We start from the raw sequence: 19,669 nt of genomic DNA, 5'->3' as shown, positions 1-19,669 counted from the left end.
CAGATATGATCAAAGTCTCCCTTTATCACCCCTCAGAACCTGCCCTTCTTCCACCCCACACCAAATAAGTCCTGGTACATTATCACAGACTTGGTGAGTATGCATTTACGCACATACATACCATAGAGCCTTACAAAATGCATGGTATCATTTGATGCCTTTCGGTGTAGGGGTTGGTTTTTAGATTTTTGTTTTCTTTTGCTTTTCCTTATATCAATCGAGTCATACTGAAGGGATTTTTCTGCAGTTTGGTTCTGTCACTCAACAGTACGTCTTCACTTGCACCTTTAATTTTTTCTTATCAGGATGAATTCCCCATCAGGGAACCCGCTGGGCAAAGGGCATGCTGAGGCTGTTCTGAAGCTTCAGGCCAGCCTTGGGGAGCCCTGGGGGCGGGTTGTTGAGGCCAACCTGGTTGTGAGCAGCCAGCGGCACATGTCGGCACTCCCAGGGGCCTCAGCCAGCCTGGCCACCTGTGCCGGGCGCTGACCTTGAACTCCCAGGGCCTGGGGTGGTGCGTAATCTCCCAGGGTGAAGGAAACTTCCTCGGCTTATCCAAGGGCTGGATCTTGGATTTCTCTTGGTGGGGAAACCTCTAGAACCAAGGACTGAGTTCATCCTATCCTTAGTCTTCGGCACATAATCAGTACTGACCATCTAAGACCCTTCTTCTGTTTGATTTATTATCTGGTCATCTTAAGCGTTATCCTTGCCCCCAACTTGTTCTCCACTCTGTCCAGGGATGTCACTGTCCCCCAGCCTCTGGCAAAGGATCCTATGCCCAGAGGCTGTTCACTCTCCCAAGTCCTGCCTAGGCATTCCAGCTCAGTCCTAGACCCACTCTGCATCTTATTGGGTCTGAAGACAGATACCTCGGGGGAGGGGAGGCAGAGGTGCGCTCCTTCCCCTGACCTTGGGAAGGACAACCTGGAGCTGGCTGAGAGCCTGAGCCACCCAGTGACTTGGCAGGAGCCTCATCATTGTCCTGGCACCTCACTGTTCTGCTGTGCAGTCAGCCAGGGCAGGGGTGGGGTTAGAAGGAGCCTGAAACCTGTGCGTCCTGCCTGTTGGGAGCTCCATTCTGTGCTTTCAGCAGGTGCTGGTGTTGGATGCGCCCCAAGTTGGCAGCTGAGCTGGGCCTGCAAATCCCCACTGGGGAGCTGGCGAGCCTAGAGTTTCGGTCAACTTGTGGTCTGATTGTTTTCAACCTCTGCTTCCAGAGGTGTGTAGGGAAGGTAGGGAGACCTGAGCCCTGTTTGGCCCCTGCCCTCCTGAGCCCGTCCCCCTCTCCTCATTCCTCTGGGCTCCACCTTGCTCTGCCTTTCTGCATACAGGTGTATGTTTTTCCCAGTGGACAGATGAACAAATTGGGGTCCAGAGAGGGCAAGTGGCCTGTCTGGGGTCACACGGCCCATCACACTGGCACTAAGCCGGCTTCACCTATTTCTTAAGCCAGCCCCAGCATCTCTGCCACACCTGCTTAGTTCCCAGTGCCCACCACCCCCAACCCGCACTGGCCCTGGCCCCAGAAAAAAAAAGGCCTCTGACCGGTTGGCAGGAGGTCTGCCCAGCTCAGATCCCAAGATCCTAGGTGGTTGGGTAGTGCCCTCTGCTGTCTGTGGCTGGGATCGCAAGGACACTGGACACCCAGGGGCAGCCCTCTGGCCTGAGACGGTGCCTTGCAATCAAGGCATGCAGTCTCCCAGGACAGCTCAGCAGGCAGTTGGGAGTCCCTGCTCCATTTTACAGACATAGAAACTGAGGAGCCGTGTGACAAGTTTCCCTACATTCACCTGTCTACACCTTTGCTCTGGGCTGGTTCAACTACTTAACCCCTTTATGCCTCAGTTTCCCCATGTTTCACTATAAGGCTTAGACCCTCCTCCACTTACCCAGACGAAGTGAAGGAGCATAAATGTGACACCCCTAAGGAGAAAGGCACAATCTACTTACCCTGCATTCTCAGCCCAGCTCCCAGAACAGGGGAGATTCTGGCACTTCCTCTTGAGCCTTTCCCGGAATCTGACAAATCTCTCTCCTTTCCTCCCACCCCCTCCCTCCTCGTCACCCCTCTGCCTCCTGTGACTTCCACTGGCTGCGCATCCAGCTGATCCATGACCAAGATAATCAGATTATCATGGGTCCAGAATAATCTATTCCATATGGCTTGCCAACTCGGTGGCTCCGGGAGCTAAAGGTGTGAGGAGAGGGGCTGATCTCAGTTGGAAGGGGCTTCCTGGGAGCTTCCGGGGCCTTAGCTGGGAGGCTGATGGGGAAGGAGGGAGGTGGAGGAGAAGTTGGGAGCCTTCCTGCTGGGCCCTCTGACTGCTCTGGGCTCCAGGTGGCTGCTGCCCCCTCTCCAGCACAAGCAGGGCCTCATCTATCCACGATCCAGTGGGGCTTAGGCTCCGTGGTGGGGGCCTGGGCACTCCCCGTGCCTTTTCCACTCTCTGGATTGGGGGGTGCTCACTACAGGGCATTGCTTCTCAAAAGTGGCCAAGCTTCATAATTCTTGGGAGATTTTACTTTTCATACCCAGAATCTCCTCCAGGGATTCTGGTTCAAGCAGCTCCAGGGTGGGTCTGGAAACGTTTTTCTTTTTACACCTCAACAGGTCCCAGTGACTTGTAGTGAGGTTTCAAGGGGGCTTGAGGACTATGGGCCGTCGTCCCCACCTCGGCACCCACACTCTCCAGGCGGCCCTCCAGGAGGAAAGGAGCCAATCAAGTCCTCCAGAGGAGACAGGGGAGCTGGTGGTGGGACAGAACACTGGCTTTGGTCCCAGACAGAGCCAAATGGATCCCAGCTCTACCCCTACTAGCCATGTGACATAGGACCACCTCTCTGCTCCTCCATGTCTTTAACTACAAAGCGAGGCAATGACACCCACATCATATCAGCACAGTAGGTATTACTCATGGCACAGAAGCAGAGGCTGGGGCCCAGAGATGGAGAGTGAGTTACCCAAGTGACACAAGTGGTACATGGCAGGGCAGGGGTTCTATTCTAAGCCACACTGGCCACACCCAAGAGGGGTGTCCTAGGCTGTCTAAAGGTGGGGACTTCTTGAATAACAATCGCTCCCCTGAAAGGGCTTGCCTCTCAGCCTGGTGCCGAGGTGTGGCGGGAAAATCCCTGGCAGTAGGAAACACCCAAATTAGGAGCTTCCCAGGAGATGCGCCTGCTGATGCTAAACAGGCTGGCGGTAGCAGAGAGCTGCTTCCTTCTCCTGGGGCCTCTGGCTCCCGAGGGGATGGGGATTAGGGGCTGCAAGGGCAGTACTGACATTGCACCTTTGATTAGCACTCCTATGTCAGAGGGGCTGGCCGGGAAAATGAGGGCGCTGAGGCTGGGAGGTGGGAGGGGGAGAGCGCCCAGGACCCAGGCTTGGCCTGAGGAAGCCGGCTGGTTCCTAGCAGGACGGCTGAGACGGGGGCCCCAGCCTGAGAGGGTGCTGCCCTGTCCTGCCTGCCCCCACCCTGGCCGAGGACCCCGACTGAACTCTCACCTCCGCTCGGTGGGGCTGCCCCAAGGCCTCATTTCCCAGCCTTACACGTTGGCAGGCGACGGCAGGCTCGGGCCAGGGGAGCAGGAGCCACTGGCTCCGGCACTTGTCAAAACACAGGCCCCAGAGGTGTGAAGTCCTCACCCCAGCGGGAGGACGTGTGGGCCGTGCCGCCCGGAGAACTCATTAACTGGGGCAGCTCCCTAATGAAGCCACCGGAGAGGCTGGCGATAAGGAGATCAAAGGTGAGAGAGGCATGGGGGCGAGGGAAGAGGAAGGCTGGCTGACGGGAGGGGGTAGAGCCCAGGATCTAGGTTGGGGGTCCCCCCTTTGCCCCCACTTGGCTTCATCAGGCCCACTGACCACAGCCCTTGCACACTCTGGGCCCCAAGACTCAGAGGCAACAGGAAAGGGAGGGAGTCCCACGTGGCACATCCAATTTGTCAGCCTTAGGGCTGAAGACTGAAGGACTGGGGTTGGGGGTGGAACCCTCCCATCTGCCCTGCCTCTCATGCCATTTTTGTGAGTTCTTTGCCTCCACAGACACCCCTGGGTCTTTTTAACCCTCTCTCACGGTGTCTCTCTCCTGCTCCAGATCTCTCAGTGGCTCCCATGTAAGTGAGCAATGAATGTTAACTGTTCGGTCCCAGATCTGAGAATCCTCAGGGGCCAGAGCTGTGTTTTCAGGATAAACAGTCTGCCTCCCACACATATGGCCTCTTGTTTAAAGAATGTCTAGTTGATTTTGTACTTAATAAAACTTCATTTCAGAGCATTGCTGCCCACAAACCAGTAATGGTGGTTTCCTCTGGACCGGGAATTGGAGGCCTCACACGGAGAATAGTAAAGAGATTTGTTACACCCTCTGTACTTGTTCAACTTTTAATCACATGCATGTATTATATTTTCAAATATATAACAATACAACAAAAGGGTGGCTGATTGTCTAGGAGTTTTTGGTCATTCTGAGTTTTCTCAATTATTAGCTGCAAAGTGGAAATCAGAATCATGTGGGAATTGGAGGAATTTTTTGACATTCAGAGGTTGGCAACAGAATGCCCAGAGCCCTCTGAGATCCCACCCCTCCTGCCTGTCCAGCTTTTAGGCTGCATCTCCCCCTGCTTGGGTGCACAACCAGTTCTCACCATTTGTTAGCTCTGGTCCAGTGGATCAAAGGGGCCATCACTGGGCTCTAATGCCAGGTTCTTGGCTTGGATCTGGAACCCCAGGAAGGCATCCATTGGCCAGGGTCCAGAAGGGGCAGACCCTGGTGACAGCTGCAGGCCTAGGCCAGGCTCTCATAGGGAGTAGATGGGTCCTATGGCATGTGCCCATGGAGTGGGCTCCTCCCCTTCTCCCCAACAGTGAGTTGGCATTGCCTGTCCTGGATGTGACCATGGGCATAAGAATCTGGGGCTGCTGGGACAGACTGCAGGGTAGAGGGTATAGAGGGTGTTAGAAAAGGCCAAAGGCAGTAGAAGAAAAAAGAGACAAGGGGAGGGGGGAGGTGGTGAGCAGAGATGCCCAGGAAGAAGGTACCAAGCCACTTGACTTTGCTACAAACCAGCTCACCCATCAATCTCACAGAACTGGAAGCCATGGGGGATGCAAAACAGTAGACCGCCGGCACTGAAAGAGACCCTAGATACCGCTTCTTCTTCTTCTTTTAAAAAAATTTTTTTTTTACCACTTCTTTTGAAGACATGATACCAGACACCAGGTACTTCACAGTCTAGCTGGAGAGCAGACAACCATGCATGTAAGTGGCTATTTTGACAATGTGCAAACTCAAACCTGAGGGGTCAGGCAGGCAATGTATTAGATTCTCTGAGACTTCCCATGTGGACAATCATGTTGTCCATAAATAGAGAGACTTTTATTTCTTCCTTTCCAATCTGTACGCCTTTTATTTCTTTCCTTATTGCACAAGCTAGATGCCCCCTCCACCCCCCGGCAACGTTGAAGAGGCATGGGGTAGGAGCAGACATCCTCACCTTGTTTTCAGTATTAGGGGAAAATCGTTCAGTCTTTCACTATTTAGTATGCTGTTAGCTGTAGCTTCTTTATAGATGCTTTTCATCAGACTGAGAAAGTTCTCCTTTAGTCTGAGTTTGCTGAGAATTTTTATCATGAAGGGGTGCTGATTTTTTTTTTTTTTTTGGCTCTGCTGTGGTTTGTGGGATCTTATTTCCCTGACCAGGGATTGAACCCAGCAGTGAGAGAGCCCAGTCCTAACCGCTGGACCACAAGGGAATTCCCCTGAATTTTGTTAAATGCTTTTTTTCTGTGTCATTTGCACTCATATTTCATTGGCAAGGCCCATTATACCTGCCCCAAAGTGGCAGAATACCAGCTAGAGGCCAGTGGTGGCAGCTGTGGCAACAGGCCGAGCCCTTGATCCTGCCAGGCTGAAGGTGGCCTGGAGGGCAGCAGGCTTCCTCTCCCTCCACTCAGACGGTCCAGCAACCTGCCCAGATTCAGCCAGCTTGTTGGATTTACCTAGGATAGCCTTGTCCCTCCCACTCACCACCACCAGGGAAGGGTGCACCCAGGACCAACCTGCCTCAGAGGAGGAACGGATTACTCTGGCCTCTGGCAGGAATCAGGGCCCCACTCCTGGTCACTCACTATACGAGTCCACAGACCTGGCTGCACTATGCCCTGAGGCTCCCATCATTCAAACTGGAAACGAAGATTCAAGAAAACTTAAGAATTTGCATAAGGTCCCCAACAGGTGAAGGCAGACCCAAACCTAAGTACTGAACCTCCAGTTCCCCGACCTTGCTTCCTTTAACCTACTGAGCTGGCCCAACACCCTGGACAGTGCCCGCACTGGCGCAGGCAGGAGGCCCGAGTGTCTGGGTCAGGTGCCCATGCGAGGACCCAGAAGGGGCCAACCTGGCGCAGTCAACGGGCAGGCACCTTTGCCCCCCGTTGGTTCAAAGGGTCAAGCCCCGCCCCCACCAGGCCCCGAGCCCGCTTTGAAGTGCTGATGCGGCCTGGAAGGGGCCACTTCACACCTCGGGCTCAGGATAAAGCGGTCGCTGGCCGCCGGCCCCCAGACGCGCCGCCGCTGCCATGGCCCAGTCCCTGTGCCCGCCGCTCTCTGAGTCCTGGATCCTCTCCGCGGGCTGGGGCCCAGCTCGGCCGCCGCCCGCCTCCAACAGGGACTGTGGCTGCTCGCCCGCCTCGTCCCCGGACTCCTGGGGCAGTGCCCCGGCCGGCAGCCCCGTGTCTAGCCCCGGGAAGCCCGTCACCAGCGCCGCCCTCCGCGCCCCGACTGCGGGGAGGCGCGGCGCCCGCGGCAGCCGCCTAGGCAGCGGGCAGCGGCAGAGCGCCAGCGAGCGCGAAAAGCTGCGCATGCGCACGCTCGCCCGCGCCCTGCACGAGCTGCGCCGCTTTCTGCCGCCGTCCGTGGCGCCCGCCGGCCAGAGCCTGACCAAGATCGAGACACTGCGCCTGGCCATCCGCTACATCGGCCACCTGTCGGCCGTGCTAGGCCTCAGCGAGGAGAGCCTGCAGCGCCGGCGCCGGCGCCACAGCGACGCGGCACTCCCTCGAGGCTGCCCGCTGTGCCCCGACGGCGGCGCCGCGCAGGCGCAGACGCAGACGCAGATGCAGACTCAGGCGCAGGCGTGCGGCCCAGACCTGGGCTCAGCCGCCAGCGCCGTGGTGTCCTGGGGGTCCCCGCCCGCCTACCCCGGAGCCTTAGCGGCGCCCGAGCCGCGCGATCCGCCGGTGCTTTACGACGAGGCGGCGTGCCCGGAAGGGCCGGCGATGGAGCCAGGCCCCTCATCTCCGGTTAGTACCTCCTTCCCGCGCGGAGCTCCCTCCGGGCGCGGCGCAGTAGTGGATGGCGCTACCTACTGTCTCACGCCCCCCCGCGCGCACTGCGGGGACCAGCCCCCGTGCGGCTCCCCCACTGACGGCCCGGCCTCGCCTGCTCGCCCTCCGGAGCAACAGAGTTGGTGTGCCCGGGGCGCTCGAGCGGCGAGGGGAGGGAGAGTACACGCAGGGGGCGGGGTCCCGCTCCCCGCCAGAGGCGCCCTAAAAGTGGAGCTTGCGAGGCGGACACCCACGCTCGGTGTCCAACGCTGAGGGCCTCGCTGTTCCCTCTCTCCTCAAGCTCTTTCCCGGCGACGTACTGGCCCTGCTGGAGACCTGGATGCCCCTCTCGCCCCTGGAGTGGCCGCCGGCCTGAGTAGTTGAAGTGACGGCGGACATCTGGCACCCCGTTCTGTGAACACCGACGCCTTTTTGGCCTCTGCGCCTTCAAAGAGGTCCCAGTCCAGACTCCCTTTCCAGGAAGAGGGCACCGGCGATACTGGCATGGGCATTGCTGAAAGGGAGAGCCTGTCCCCACCCAGGACGGACTTCCCCAACCCCTCCCGTGATGGAGGGACCCAGAGGGTAGACACTTTGAGGCAGGCAGGAGGCTCTGCCTAGTACGTGTTTATTTATTTGTGAATAAATTTTGTGCTGGTGTCACTTGCCAAGCTCTTCTTTCTCTACAGGGGCACAAAGCTCCCTTCCCCTCCTCCAAAGGACGTAGGAGAGTTGGGAGGGTTTCTTGCAGTCTTCAGCCCCCAAAGCACACAGGCTCAGACCCCTTCCTCCTTTTCCCCAGCCCTGGCTTAGCACCTCCTGTTCCAGATGGGTTAGCCTGAGGGGGTGGGGGGGGGGGGAGATTCATTGGAGAAAGTGGCAGCGAGGGGAGTCTGTCCATCTTTTCTTTGAACCTGGTGGGGAGCTGAATAAAACCAAGTATCTCTGTAGAAAATGCATTTCCACTAGTGCGTACTTACTGTGCACCAAGTCCTTTACACATTTTATACCTAAGTAATCATTTTGCAGAAGGATAAGCCAAGGATCAGCACTCAAGCCTAGGTATGACTTCAGAATCCGGGCTGTCAGCTCTGGTAGGGTTTTGCCAGCTCCATTCATTCTGGGGTCTGAGGGGACACCAGCTCCAAGGGCTCATTGCATGTGTCCCAAGTCCTTATTCCCCTTGTGCTGGAGCGTTAGGCCTGGACCCTGGGATTTTCCCATCTCCCTTCACTCTGGTTTCTCTCCCATGTGGTTTAGAGACATGAAATAATATCAGTGGTCAGCCCCAAGTTTAAGTAACTGTGACCTCCTAGAGGCCTGGCTAGGGTGAGATGAGAGGTCCACTGGTTGCATCCAAATCCACAGAGCTGACCTGGAACCAGGCTTGGATTCAGATTAGGGAAGTGCTGTGTGGGGAAGGGGGAGCCTTGAGCCCAGAAGGAGCCTGGCCTCAGTCAGGGGGTCTGGTGAGCAGTCAAGCCTGGGGGGGTGGTGAGGTGGGGTAAGGGGTGTAGCCTCTCTGTCCGAGCGTTCCTCACCCTTCTATGGATACTCAGTTCTTCCCCTCTGCCCCGCTCAAGCATCTTTGAAATACTGGCCTTGGCATTTTTTATAAGAGCTTTATTGAGGTATAATTTATGTACCATAAAATTCACTCTTTTAAAGTACATAATTCAATGGTTTTAGTATATTCATACAGTTATGTAACCATCACCACTGTCTAATTTTGAGTCATTTTCATCACCCCCCAAAAGAGACCCTGTAACCATTAACAGTGACTCCCCATTATTCCGTTCCCCCACTCCCCACCCCAGCCAGCTCATCTGCTTTCTATCTCTATAGATTTGCCTGTTCTGGACATTTAGTATGAATGGAATCATATAACATGAGGCCTTTTGCATCTTGCTTCTTTCACTTGGCATCATATTTTCTCATGTATCGGTACTTTGTTTCTTTTTATTGCTCAATGATATTCCATTGTATGGATATACCACAGTTTATTTATCCATTGATATTGATAGGTTTGTTTTGAAACCACTTTGGAGATCATTTCCAGTGCTCTGGCCCAGGCCAGGAGGGGCAGTGATTCAGAGTGGGGTGGGGGGCTCACTGTGTATAATTCAGAAGCCCAGGCGCACCCTGGCCAGCGTTTGGCTGCAGAGAGTGCGATGCAAAAGCAGAGGCCCTGCAGGGGGGCGGGACCTCACAGCTTCGCTGATCCGCCCCCTTTCCCGCACCTCCACCCCCAACGCGCTCTCCCCTCCCAGAGCCCTAAGGAGCAGAACGGGAAGTCTTTTCCAGGACCCAGCCCAGTTTAGAAAATCTATTTACATGGCAAAGGCCCCGTGGTTTAGGACGGGGAATTAAAGTTATTAGCAAGTCTTTTCACAGATAAGTGGGGCTCATCGGCCAGCCTCCTCCCCTGCGGAGAGCCTCCCCTCGCTCTCCGAGCCCAGGAGCGGCCCACTGTTTATTAGCACCTGGGTGTGAATTTTCATTAGCACGTCCCTGTTAATAAGAGAGGTCTGGAGATGGGAAGGGGGCGCCTCCCACCACTCCCACGCCCCCACCCGCTTCCTGGGCTGGCCGCACTCACACCCACCGGGAGGAGGACCGTAAGCAGCGTTCAGGTAAGGTGAGCCCTGGGCGAGTGCTCGCTCTCAGTTCTCTGCTGACCTGTGAGCTAACCCCAGTTAGCAGGGCCATCTTGAGGATGGGCAGTTAGGTAAGGAAGAGGCTGACTAACACGCCCGTGCGGATATTCAGGGGCAGCGCTGGGACTGGGACGCGGGTGTGACTCTAGGGCCTGCCTGTGTGCTTCCCCGATGGTGCACTGCCTTTGCGACAGCTGAGCAAGGACAGAGGGTGCTGGGTGGCGCCTCACCTCACCTGGGGCTGGTCCAGAGCGGTCTGGGCACCGTCCTGCTAGAAGTGGGAGGAGGGGGAGGATGGCATCAGAGGCCTGGCCTGCGGATCCGCCTGCACGCTGGTCGCTGCCAGTCAACAATGCTGCCCTGCTTTCCGCCTTCGAAGCCCAAGGGGTCAGAACCCACATGGTGGAGAAACAGACATATATGGAGCAGCAATTTCAAGTCATTTTAGCCTCAGAGCCACAGGTGAGGCGGGCAGGTGGTGCTTATACCTATTTTACAGATCAGGACACTGGAGCACAGAAAAAGGTCAAGGGATTTTTCACAAAGCTCTAGTACGCGGCTATTGGGGTGGGGACAACGGTGGGTGGTAGTCGACAAATCCGGTCTTTGCCTTAGCCTGGCAGGCGAGTGTGTGAGCATGTTGGGGGTGTGAAATAAAGCTCCTAAAGCACATGGACCACCAGCGCCGTTGCCAGCAGGGACGTGCCACTGCCTGCTGACCACACGTGTTGCTCCCGCCGAGACAGCTGTACTGTGTAGATGCTGATGCTGGATGGGCCAGTGTTTTAAGGAGGGGCAGCTAAGCTGATTGGTCGACATGCAAGACATTTATTCAAGGACACGGCACTTGGGTCACCGTATGAGCCCAGGGGCGGAGGGAAGGGCTGGTGGTCATGAGTTGTCTGTATCGGCAGATGTTAGACTGTCCTGGTAGCAGGGCTGGAGAGCTGGGCTCAGCCGTGGGTGGGCAGGTGGTGCACCTGGAGGAGGGCCGTGCGTTGGCCATGCGTTGCTAAATAAACAGGTCCATCTGAGGGGCACATGGATGCCCCAGGATTCTGAAACACCCCCTACCTGGAGAACCAGGCTGGCACAGGGCTGGGGAGGGAAGCGAGCCCTAACTGCAAAGCCCCTGTTCATCCCAGGGCGAGGCCAGGGCCACTTTGTCCACTCGCCCGCTCTCCCCCAGTGGCAGACCCTGCATTTGCACAACGCTGAGGGTAAGTGCCTCCTCAGCTTTGTACCCCAGGCACTCATTTGCCTCACCCTAGTCCCAACACTCCCCTGAGAAGACCCAAGCTTCTTGGTGCTGCTTCTAAGGGGCCCTTTCTCCCAGTGGGCAAGGACCTCTTTGGGGGCCACCGGCACAGCCCCAGTGGTGCACCAGCGCTAGTGCCCTGGATCCCCAGCCTAGTGCCACCTGGGCCTCTTCTGCCCATCTTCTGGCACTTTACCAGCCCTGGCTCCTTCTCCTTCATCCCTCTGTGCGCCCCAGCATCTAAGGCTCCCTGTGAATGCCCCAGCCCTCCTCGCTCCCCCCATGCACACTAGGAAATGAGGAGGTGGCCTGGAGTTGGCTGCATGTGACTTTGGAAAGGGTGGACAGGGCACCTTTGTTGTCTCGGCCTGTTCAGCGCCCCTCCTGCCTTCGTCCCTTGCAGCGTGTCATTTTCTTTTCTCCAGACAGCTCCCCCTTCCTTAGTTTGGGTGGCCATGACCTCCATGCCCCCCCCAGGGATGGGCACGTGCGCAGGCTGGCAAGGTCGTCACGGTGAGTGGTTCAGGGATGTGACCACATGCAGGCCGGCGAGGAGCAGGCTCAGGACTTTGCTGGAACCATTGAGAAAGGGACACTCACTGTGGGTGCTGTTGGTGGCCATGTTGCCGCCCAAGCAGAGGGCCTACCTGGAAAGGGAGTCAAAACTGAGAGGCGGAGAAGGATTCCTGCTCTTATCCAACACCGGGGTCCAGCCACATGGAAAGCATTACGCCTGGACTTTTACACTGCATGAGCCAACAAATTCCCCTTGTTGCTAAAGTTAGTTTGAGTTGGGTTTCTGACACTTTCTGTTGAAAAAGTCCATCAGGATTTGATACAGGCTGTTCCAAGCTGTGTAACCTGTGTGTCAATTTCCCTCTCATGTAAAATGGGGGTAATGATATCTACATTTCACAAAGCTTATATGAAAAATACACAGACCACGGTAGATGCCCCGTAAATGTTAGCTCCCTGTCACATTTAGGTGGCGTGTAAGGCCAAGACTATCATCCTAAGTTTTCCTTCCTCATCTCAGAGAGAGCTGCCACCATGCCTACTGTGGAAAAGGATTGTTGTAGAAAGTTATTTTTGCTGCTGTGTTTTCATTCCCATCCGGCGGAGGGCAAGGGGCAGAGTGTCTCAGGCGGGGACCTCTTCATCCAGGGGACATTCAGCTATAGTCAGTATCAGCACCATGAGGGCGGTGTCGTGCCAACAAAGAGTGTGTGTGACCCAGGGGAGAAGGTGGATGGGGACACAAAAGCAGCTGCGGTCACAAAACAATGCAAGCATTTGGCCTTGGTGGGCGGTCTTGGGAGACGGCCGGAGGCGCTAACCACTTGCAGTTCTCAAAGATACCACACGGTGTCCTCAGAGAGGCAGACGTAGGCCTTGAGCTGCAGGGGACTCCTCCACCCAGTTTTCCTGGGAAGGGCAGTTTCTAGAAAAGAAAAAGGCACCTCTCCGCCCTCTTCCTGTGCCCCTAGGTACCCCAGCCTCCTATAGGGTTCCCAGACCAGAAGGCAAGAGGCAGTAGTGGCACAGTTCCTGCCTGCCTCCTCACCTGCCCCTACTTTGCCTCTCATACCTGTGTGACCTCAGGCAGTCACTCAACCTCTCTGAGCCTCAGCCTCTCCAAAGTGATTCCATAAGGTTATGAGACAGCAAAGAGAGGGAAAAGAAGTAGGCGGAGAGAAAAGGAGGCCACACAGTAGCTGGGGTGGACTGGGCGTCTTGCTCATTTGAACAAAGTGGCTCCTGGTCCTATGAGGCAAGTGGTCCTCACAAGGCCTGGGACTCTGGCTGACATCATTGCCTGGGCCCTGCTGGGGGTCTGGACTGGGTGGGAATGAAGGTTACACACCACAGCAGCTTTGGAGTCTGGAGACAATATCGCTGTTTATTTAGGTGACACATCTGCCCGCCTGAGGATTCCAAGTGGCTTAGTGGTTGAAGGCCCCCCAAACCGGGCCTCTCCCCTTGCTGGCTCTGCAGAGGTCCCAGACTGCAAGTCTAGGCCCCTTAGGCCTACTGAGCTGCAGCCCTTTGTCACCGTGTCTCTTGACCTCACAGCATTCCAGGGCAAAGCCTGCCTGCTGCCAACCTTTTCAGAGAGCCCAGGGCGGCAGCCCTGTCACTTCTTGAGGTTCTCTCTTTGGAGAAGCAAGGAATACCTCTGAAGCCGGGTCCAGTGCTCCTGTTCTTTCACCTTGTTCTTCACTGGCTTCTGAAACCTGTGGGCCACACAGTTGATGAGAGGAACCTACTTTGCGCTGCGTACCCCCCCACCCCCCCGGGGGCTCCTAGGTCCCCAGGGCAGACCCTGACCATCCTGGGCTGATATAGGAAGCTCTCCAAATGACACATCTGCTTCCTGTCTGTGTTCTCAGGACTCAGCCTGGTGCACAGAAGGCGCTCGAAACAACTTCACTGAAGGAACAATATAGGTCTAGCATCCTAAACTAGGAAATGTACAGTGATAGGAGGCATGGTGAATTTATGAACTAAAAGTCCATTTGCAGGACCAACGTTAAATACATCCGAATGCCAATAGTTACGTTTAACAAACATTCCTTGAGCATCTACTAGTGACCGGCACTGGTGGACGTGTTGGAAAGATCAAAGTGACTAAAACAGCCGCCCCTCCCCCCAGTTTAGTAAGAGGGACAAGAGGAAAAGAACATTTGTAATAGGAGGCATTTAAGAGCAATAGAGGTAAAGTGCAGAGAGGAGCACTCCCTGCCTGGGGAGTGCTCGCAGAAGATAAGATTTTTGAGTTGAGGTTTTTTTAAAAAAAAAAATAGGTTTTTAAAAAATAACAAATAAATGCATAGTCAGTGTGGAAGAATCAGAGAAGCCCAGGGTCACCCCTCATTCTGCACGTAGAGCTGGCCACTGCAAGCAGGCAGGAGGAGGCCTTCATTCTGGGGAGAGGATGCAGGCTGCTGCCAGCTTTCCGCCTCTGGTGCCTGAGTGAGCGATGTTTTAAAAAATGTTTAAAAGCTTAGGGCAAACGGGAGAAGGGACACATTTGTGGGGAAAGACAAGGACTGCAGTTTTTTGTGGCTCTGCCTATGGGACAGTCACATGGAGATGTCTGGTACACAGTGCATTAAAGCATTTTTTTTTTAACTTAAAGAAGTAACCTATGCTTTGCTTTAAAAAAAAAAAATCAAGGATACAAGTGAATACACAATTAAATCTCCTTCTCACCTCAGATCCTTATTTTCTGTTCTCAAAGCAACTGTAATTAACAACTCCTTATAAATTCTTGAATACTGTTCATACACACAAGTACAGACATGCATATAATCTTTTTCTAAATTTAAATGGAAGTGTGCAACACACTGTTGTGCCGTCTGCCTTTTTCACTGAAAATGTATCCTGGCAGTTGCTTCCAGGAGGCACTCAGATCTGCCTCATTCTCTTTCCCTACTGATGACACTTGGAGATTCCAGTATGCAGTGTGTGTGTGTATATGTGTGTGTTGGGGTGGGGAGCGGATGGGCAGGGGGCAGGCAGAGGGTGTGCAGGTTAGAAACTCGGCCTTGGCCCCTCACTGCTTGTGTGCAAACCCAGCTCCGTCACTTATAAGGTGCTGATATGCTGATATAATAATCATAGTAAGAAACAAGATATGCCACAAAGTACTTAGCATAGTACCTGGCACACAGTAGGTGCTCAGTAAAGGTTAATTTTTCATTTTTTAGAATTGAAGTATAGTTGATTTACAATGTTGTGTTAATGACTGCTGTACAGCAAAGTGAATCAGTTATACATATATATACATTCTTTTTTTAAATATTCTTTTCCATTATGGTTTATCACAGGATATTTTTTTAAAAATATTTATTTATTTATTTATTTAGGCTGCCCCGGGTCTTAATTGCATAATGCTGACTTCTTAGTTGCAACATGCATGTGGGATCTAGTTCCCGCAGGAACCAAACCTGGGCCCCATGCATTGGAAGCGTGGAGTCTTACCCACTGGACCGCCAGGGAAGCCCCTATCATAGGATACTGAATACAGGTCTCTGTGCTATATAGTAGGACCTTGCTGTTTATCCATTCTATATATAAAAGCTTACATCTGCTCACCCCAACCTCCCACTCCATCCCTCCCCCAACCCCCTCCCCCTTGGCAACCACCAATCTGATCTCTGTGTCCGTGATTCTGTTTCTGTTTCATAGGTAGGTTCATTTGTGTCATATTTTAGATTCCACATATAAGTGATATCATATGGTATTTGTCTTTCTCTTTCTGACTTACTTCACTTAGTGTGATAATCTCTAGTTGCATCCACGTTGCTGCAAATGGCATTACTTCATTCTTTTTTATGACTGAGTAGTATTCCATTGTATTTAGGTACCACATCTTCTTTATCCATTCATCTATCGATGGACATTTAGGTGGTTTCCATGTCTTGGCTATTGTGAATAGTGCTGCTATGAACATAGGGGTGCATGTATCATTTTGAACTATAGTTTTGTGCAGATATATGCCCAGGAGTGGAATTGCTGGATCATATGGTAATTCTATTTTTAGTTTTCTGAGGAACCTCCAAACTGTTGGCTGCACCAATTTACATTCCCACCAACAGTGTAGGAGAGTTCCAGTAAAAGTTAATTATAATAATACTATTGCTGCTGCTAAATAAGTGGAAGTAAAATTGCTGGGCGGAGGGGTCAGGACAACGTGGAATCAGTGAGCGACCAGCCAGGAGGCAGCGCATAGATGGAACTAGGGCAAGTTTTAAAAGGAGGACTGAAAATAAAGTCATTAATCTGTTCAAAGAAGACGTGGGTGACTTTTAAAATATAATGTTGGAGTGTAGAAGGGCTTTCTCTATGATCTAGTAATAAATAATGGCTAACCTTTACTGAATGTGCCAGGCAATGTCCTATGAGGAGATAGGACTGTCACTGTTTTACATATGAGGGCACTGAGGTCTGACCCGTCACACAGCTAGAGGCCCTCGTCTACCCCAATCGCATTGCAGACTTGCACCCTGAATTTGAGGCTCTTTACAACCGCCCCTCAGCAAAGCCTAAGGGAGAAGATGGAAAAATACCAAACTTCTGTTTGGCTAAACAAGCAACCAAAATTACTCCTATCCAAAGACAAAGCAGGAAAAATTATTCACAACATATTAACAAAGAACTCTTAAAATCAAAAGAAAATGAACTCACCCGTAAGAAAAAGACCCAGGTGGGGTCACAGAAGGAGAGAGAGAAACATACAATAGATGTAACACAAAGATGCCCAACCTTGTTAATTTCCAAATTAAAATAGTAATGAGCTATCAATTTTTATCCCTCATTTCTTGGCCAGTATGGGGAAGGGGTGAGGATGCAGAATGAAGCTCTGGAGGGCTGGTGGGTACAACTATCCCAGTTCGAACATGCCTACCCCCTAACTCTGAAAGTCCACCTCTAATTTACCGTACAGAAATATTAGGAAAAACTCACAAAAATGACTGGTTGAGGATGTTGTCTGGGAAAGTGGGGCCAGAGTGACACCCATGGTGAGTCTGCAGTGGGCTGGGGCGCAGATGGGAGAAGAGGACACAGGAGTGGGGTGTGGACTGATTGCTGGGAGCCGCGCTCTGGGCGGAGGAGAAATAAGGCGGCTGCAGAGCTGGGAAGGCGCTTGCTTGTTTTCTAACATGGGAATGTGGTCGGGACACATGCCTGTGATTAGGACAGTGGAGGGGAAGAGGTCACCAACCAGATGGACAGTAAGGTCTGGGTGTCCTGGGGGAGGAGATGGCCTTGGGTATGAGCAGGATGCCTCTTTCTTTGCATCAGGAGGGAGACAGGGGGTGGGGGGTGACCCAGGAGACCCGGATGAGAGGGCAGCCAAGGAACTGGCGTGCTCTGGGAAGTGGGAGGTGAGGTTATCCACCAACGGCCAGGGCAGGGGTGGTGGGAGCCGCCTGCCACGTGGTACCGGCACATCTCCCGTGTGCTTCCCCTTGGCAGTCAGTGCTCAGCGGTGAGGAGGGACAGGGGAGGATGCCTGTTCATGTGAGGCTGGGCACTGACTGTCAGGTGCCCCCTGGGGAAAGCCCTCTCTGGAGACTGAGACAACCTCCCTCCACCATCAGCAAGGAAAGGGTTTTCCTTCCCATGATGGCACAACAAATGTGACTGCTGTCTATTGTTTTGAAGCAATGTGTGTGCATACATCTTCCAAAAAGATGGACTGTGCATCTGCAAAGTGGGAGAGGAGATGGAACATCTGTAAGGCCTCCCACAAAACCTCTGAATTCCAATAGCCTGATGGCATGCACATTTGGGATCTATGAGTCTGTAAATAATTTTCCAGGGATACGTCCCTTTGTTTCTCAAGAAAGGCAAAGGAAGGTTAGGATAGGCCCACAATTTCCCTCCCAGGGATAGTAAAAACGGGGGTGGGGTGGGGTGGGAGGGTATTCCTCCTCCACCCTCAAGGGAAATGTCACCTGGTGTCCATACAGGGCCTGCCGACCCCCTCGCCAAGGGGGCGTGTGCCCTGTGGAGCTGGGACTGTTGGGTCAGCCCAGAAGCCCACCTTCTGCTTGGCCATAGGGAACAAAGGGGGCGGGGGGGTGGGGGAGAGAGAGAGAGAGAGAGAGAGAGAGAGAGGCATTTTGTTTCTGTCAGCTTCCTGTGTCCTGAAATTTCTGTCTTGTGATCAAAAGTCTGACCCAGCCGAGATGGCAGATACTACAACAGGGAGTAGAGCCAGATGGAAGTGGTGCCCTGGAGGCCCAGGCTGGATGGGAGCAGAAGCCAGGCCTGCGGAGGGGGTGGGGTGGGGGCACATTGGGTACTATCTGGGCTCCTTTCAAAGTCCTAAGGGCAGGCTCCTTCACACTGGCTATTTATAAAAGTCCCAAGTGCAGGTTTTGCGAAAACAATTTGGACAGACTATCGCGAGTTTGAAACTCTGAATCCATTGCCTTAAAGTTTCACCTAGTTTTAGGGCCAATGGAAACTGTTTCAGACACAAGGAGTAAATAGAGAAAAAAAAAAAAAAAAGATAAGATTAAAATCCTCGGACATATATGGTTATGTGTGAGAAATGATAGTGAAATGTTAATGACAGAATCTAGGTTGTGGGTATGTGGATGTTTACTGACTTTTTTCAAAGCTGCTGTATATTTAACATAATAAAATGTTGGAGGCGGGGTAGTCTTTGGAAAAGCCCCAGGTGTCAGACCTCAGAGCAAGCAGAACAGGAAGAGCCTTCTTTAAATCAGTGTTTCCTAATTTATCTCTGGGACCCAATTCAGAAAATGGGTTGCCATGAGGAATATGATTTGAATACTGTGATCAGGCCCAGGTAGATGTCCCTTCAAGCTAGGCCTGCCCCACCCACACAGTGCAGCCCCTCCTGGCTCCTGCTGGGTCCTCGGAGCCAGGGAGCACTTCCCTGAGCTCTTCCATTCCCCAAGCTCCCACTGCCCGTTTAGCCCCGAGCCTTGTCCCTGGCCCCCGGCGCCCCACCTGGTCAGCCCTGCCGACTCCAGCCCTCTTCCCTGCAGAAGGTTCCCTGGGAGGCAGTCCCCTCCACCCCACCCAGCCTCTGGGGTCTCTCCTGGTGAGGGGTTGGGGTGTGGGACCCAGGGGCTAAGCTGTGTTGACAGGGAAGAGAGACGGTTGGGAAGGGGGAACTGGAGGAATCCCTCCCAATTCCCACTGGGGGCCAGGATAGGTCTCTGGGGTTCCAGAGACTGGAGGGGGTCAGGGCAGACAGACTGTCTTCTCATGAGAGCAGACCCAACCATAGCGGGGTGGGGAAGGATATTATAGACACCTTTCCCACGGAAATTACATAGTCGTTAAAAACCACTGTGACAAGGAAGTTTTTCTTAAAATTAAAAAGTCATTAAGTTGTATTCTGGAGTGACATAAAGCCAGATTAAAAAAGTGAACACGATCTCAACTTAGTAAAAATGCTAAGGATAAAACCTTAAGGAAATGTACTAACACATTAATGGCAGTGCTGGGATTTGGGGTGATGGGTTGTGGGTTATTTAAATTTTCTTCTTTGTATTGTCCTGTTTCCCAAATTTTACAAGTGCATATATATATATATATATATATATTTCAGAAATAATGAATAACATTTTTTACAGTGGGGAATTACTCTGTTATGGTAGTAGTTCTACATGTGAAGCAACCTTATTGGGCTAATAAGCAGAGTTCAGCAGGTGTCTGAGTGGTAACGCCCACCTGGCACCCTGGTTGAGGGCGGGAAATGTCAGTTAGGGGCTGAATGTCCTGAGTTGCTTGGGCCCTCGGCTGCCAGCCAGGAGGTAAGCTGCCCAGAGCTGGAGCTGCTGGCCTGTGGTCCATTCCCACAAGGAGGGCAGCCAGTTGGCTTTTGGGTGAAGTGGAGAGGCTCACCCTTCCTAGGCCAGTAAAAGGAGGGGGTTC

At 53.2% G+C, this 19,669-nt stretch overlaps 2 protein-coding genes across 6 annotated transcripts in view; one reads left to right on the top strand and one right to left on the bottom strand.

The window, feature by feature from the left end:
• The first annotated feature begins 3,792 nt into the window (after window positions 1–3,792).
• On the top strand, window positions 3,793–7,993 carry MESP1 (mesoderm posterior bHLH transcription factor 1). The gene is made up of 2 exons (XM_082449939.1): window positions 3,793–7,306; window positions 7,632–7,993. Exons 1-2 carry the CDS (start codon window positions 6,584–6,586, stop codon window positions 7,704–7,706), a joined length of 798 nt encoding a protein of 265 aa, XP_082306065.1. The 5' UTR covers window positions 3,793–6,583; the 3' UTR covers window positions 7,707–7,993.
• A 5,125-nt stretch (window positions 7,994–13,118) lies between these two features.
• The window catches only part of WDR93 (WD repeat domain 93), a 50,894-nt gene continuing 44,343 nt past the window's right edge, over window positions 13,119–19,669 (bottom strand). For all 5 annotated transcript variants that reach the window (XM_082449543.1, XM_082449546.1, XM_082449547.1 and 2 more), the window contains one exon: window positions 13,119–13,479. In XM_082449543.1, the coding sequence (XP_082305669.1) occupies window positions 13,380–13,479 (100 nt within the window). In that variant the 3' untranslated portion in view covers window positions 13,119–13,379. The remainder of the gene's footprint in view (window positions 13,480–19,669) is intronic.

The sequence above is a fragment of the Balaenoptera physalus genome, assembly GCF_965194825.1.
Source record: "Balaenoptera physalus genome assembly, chromosome: 2".
In the NCBI taxonomy this organism is placed as follows: Eukaryota; Metazoa; Chordata; class Mammalia; order Artiodactyla; family Balaenopteridae; genus Balaenoptera; species Balaenoptera physalus.
Note: the sequence above shows the minus strand (reverse complement) of the source record. Positions and strands in the feature narration are given on the sequence as shown.

Bases quoted from the DNA above. Each gene is read 5' to 3' on its own strand.
- MESP1 (XM_082449939.1), top strand. From the start codon at position 6,584: ATGGCCCAGTCCCTGTGCCCGCCGCTCTCTGAGTCCTGGATCCTCTCC. The intron at 7,307-7,631 runs GTTAGTACCTCC...TCTCTCCTCAAG, and splicing joins AGCCAGGCCCCTCATCTCCG to CTCTTTCCCGGCGACGTACT.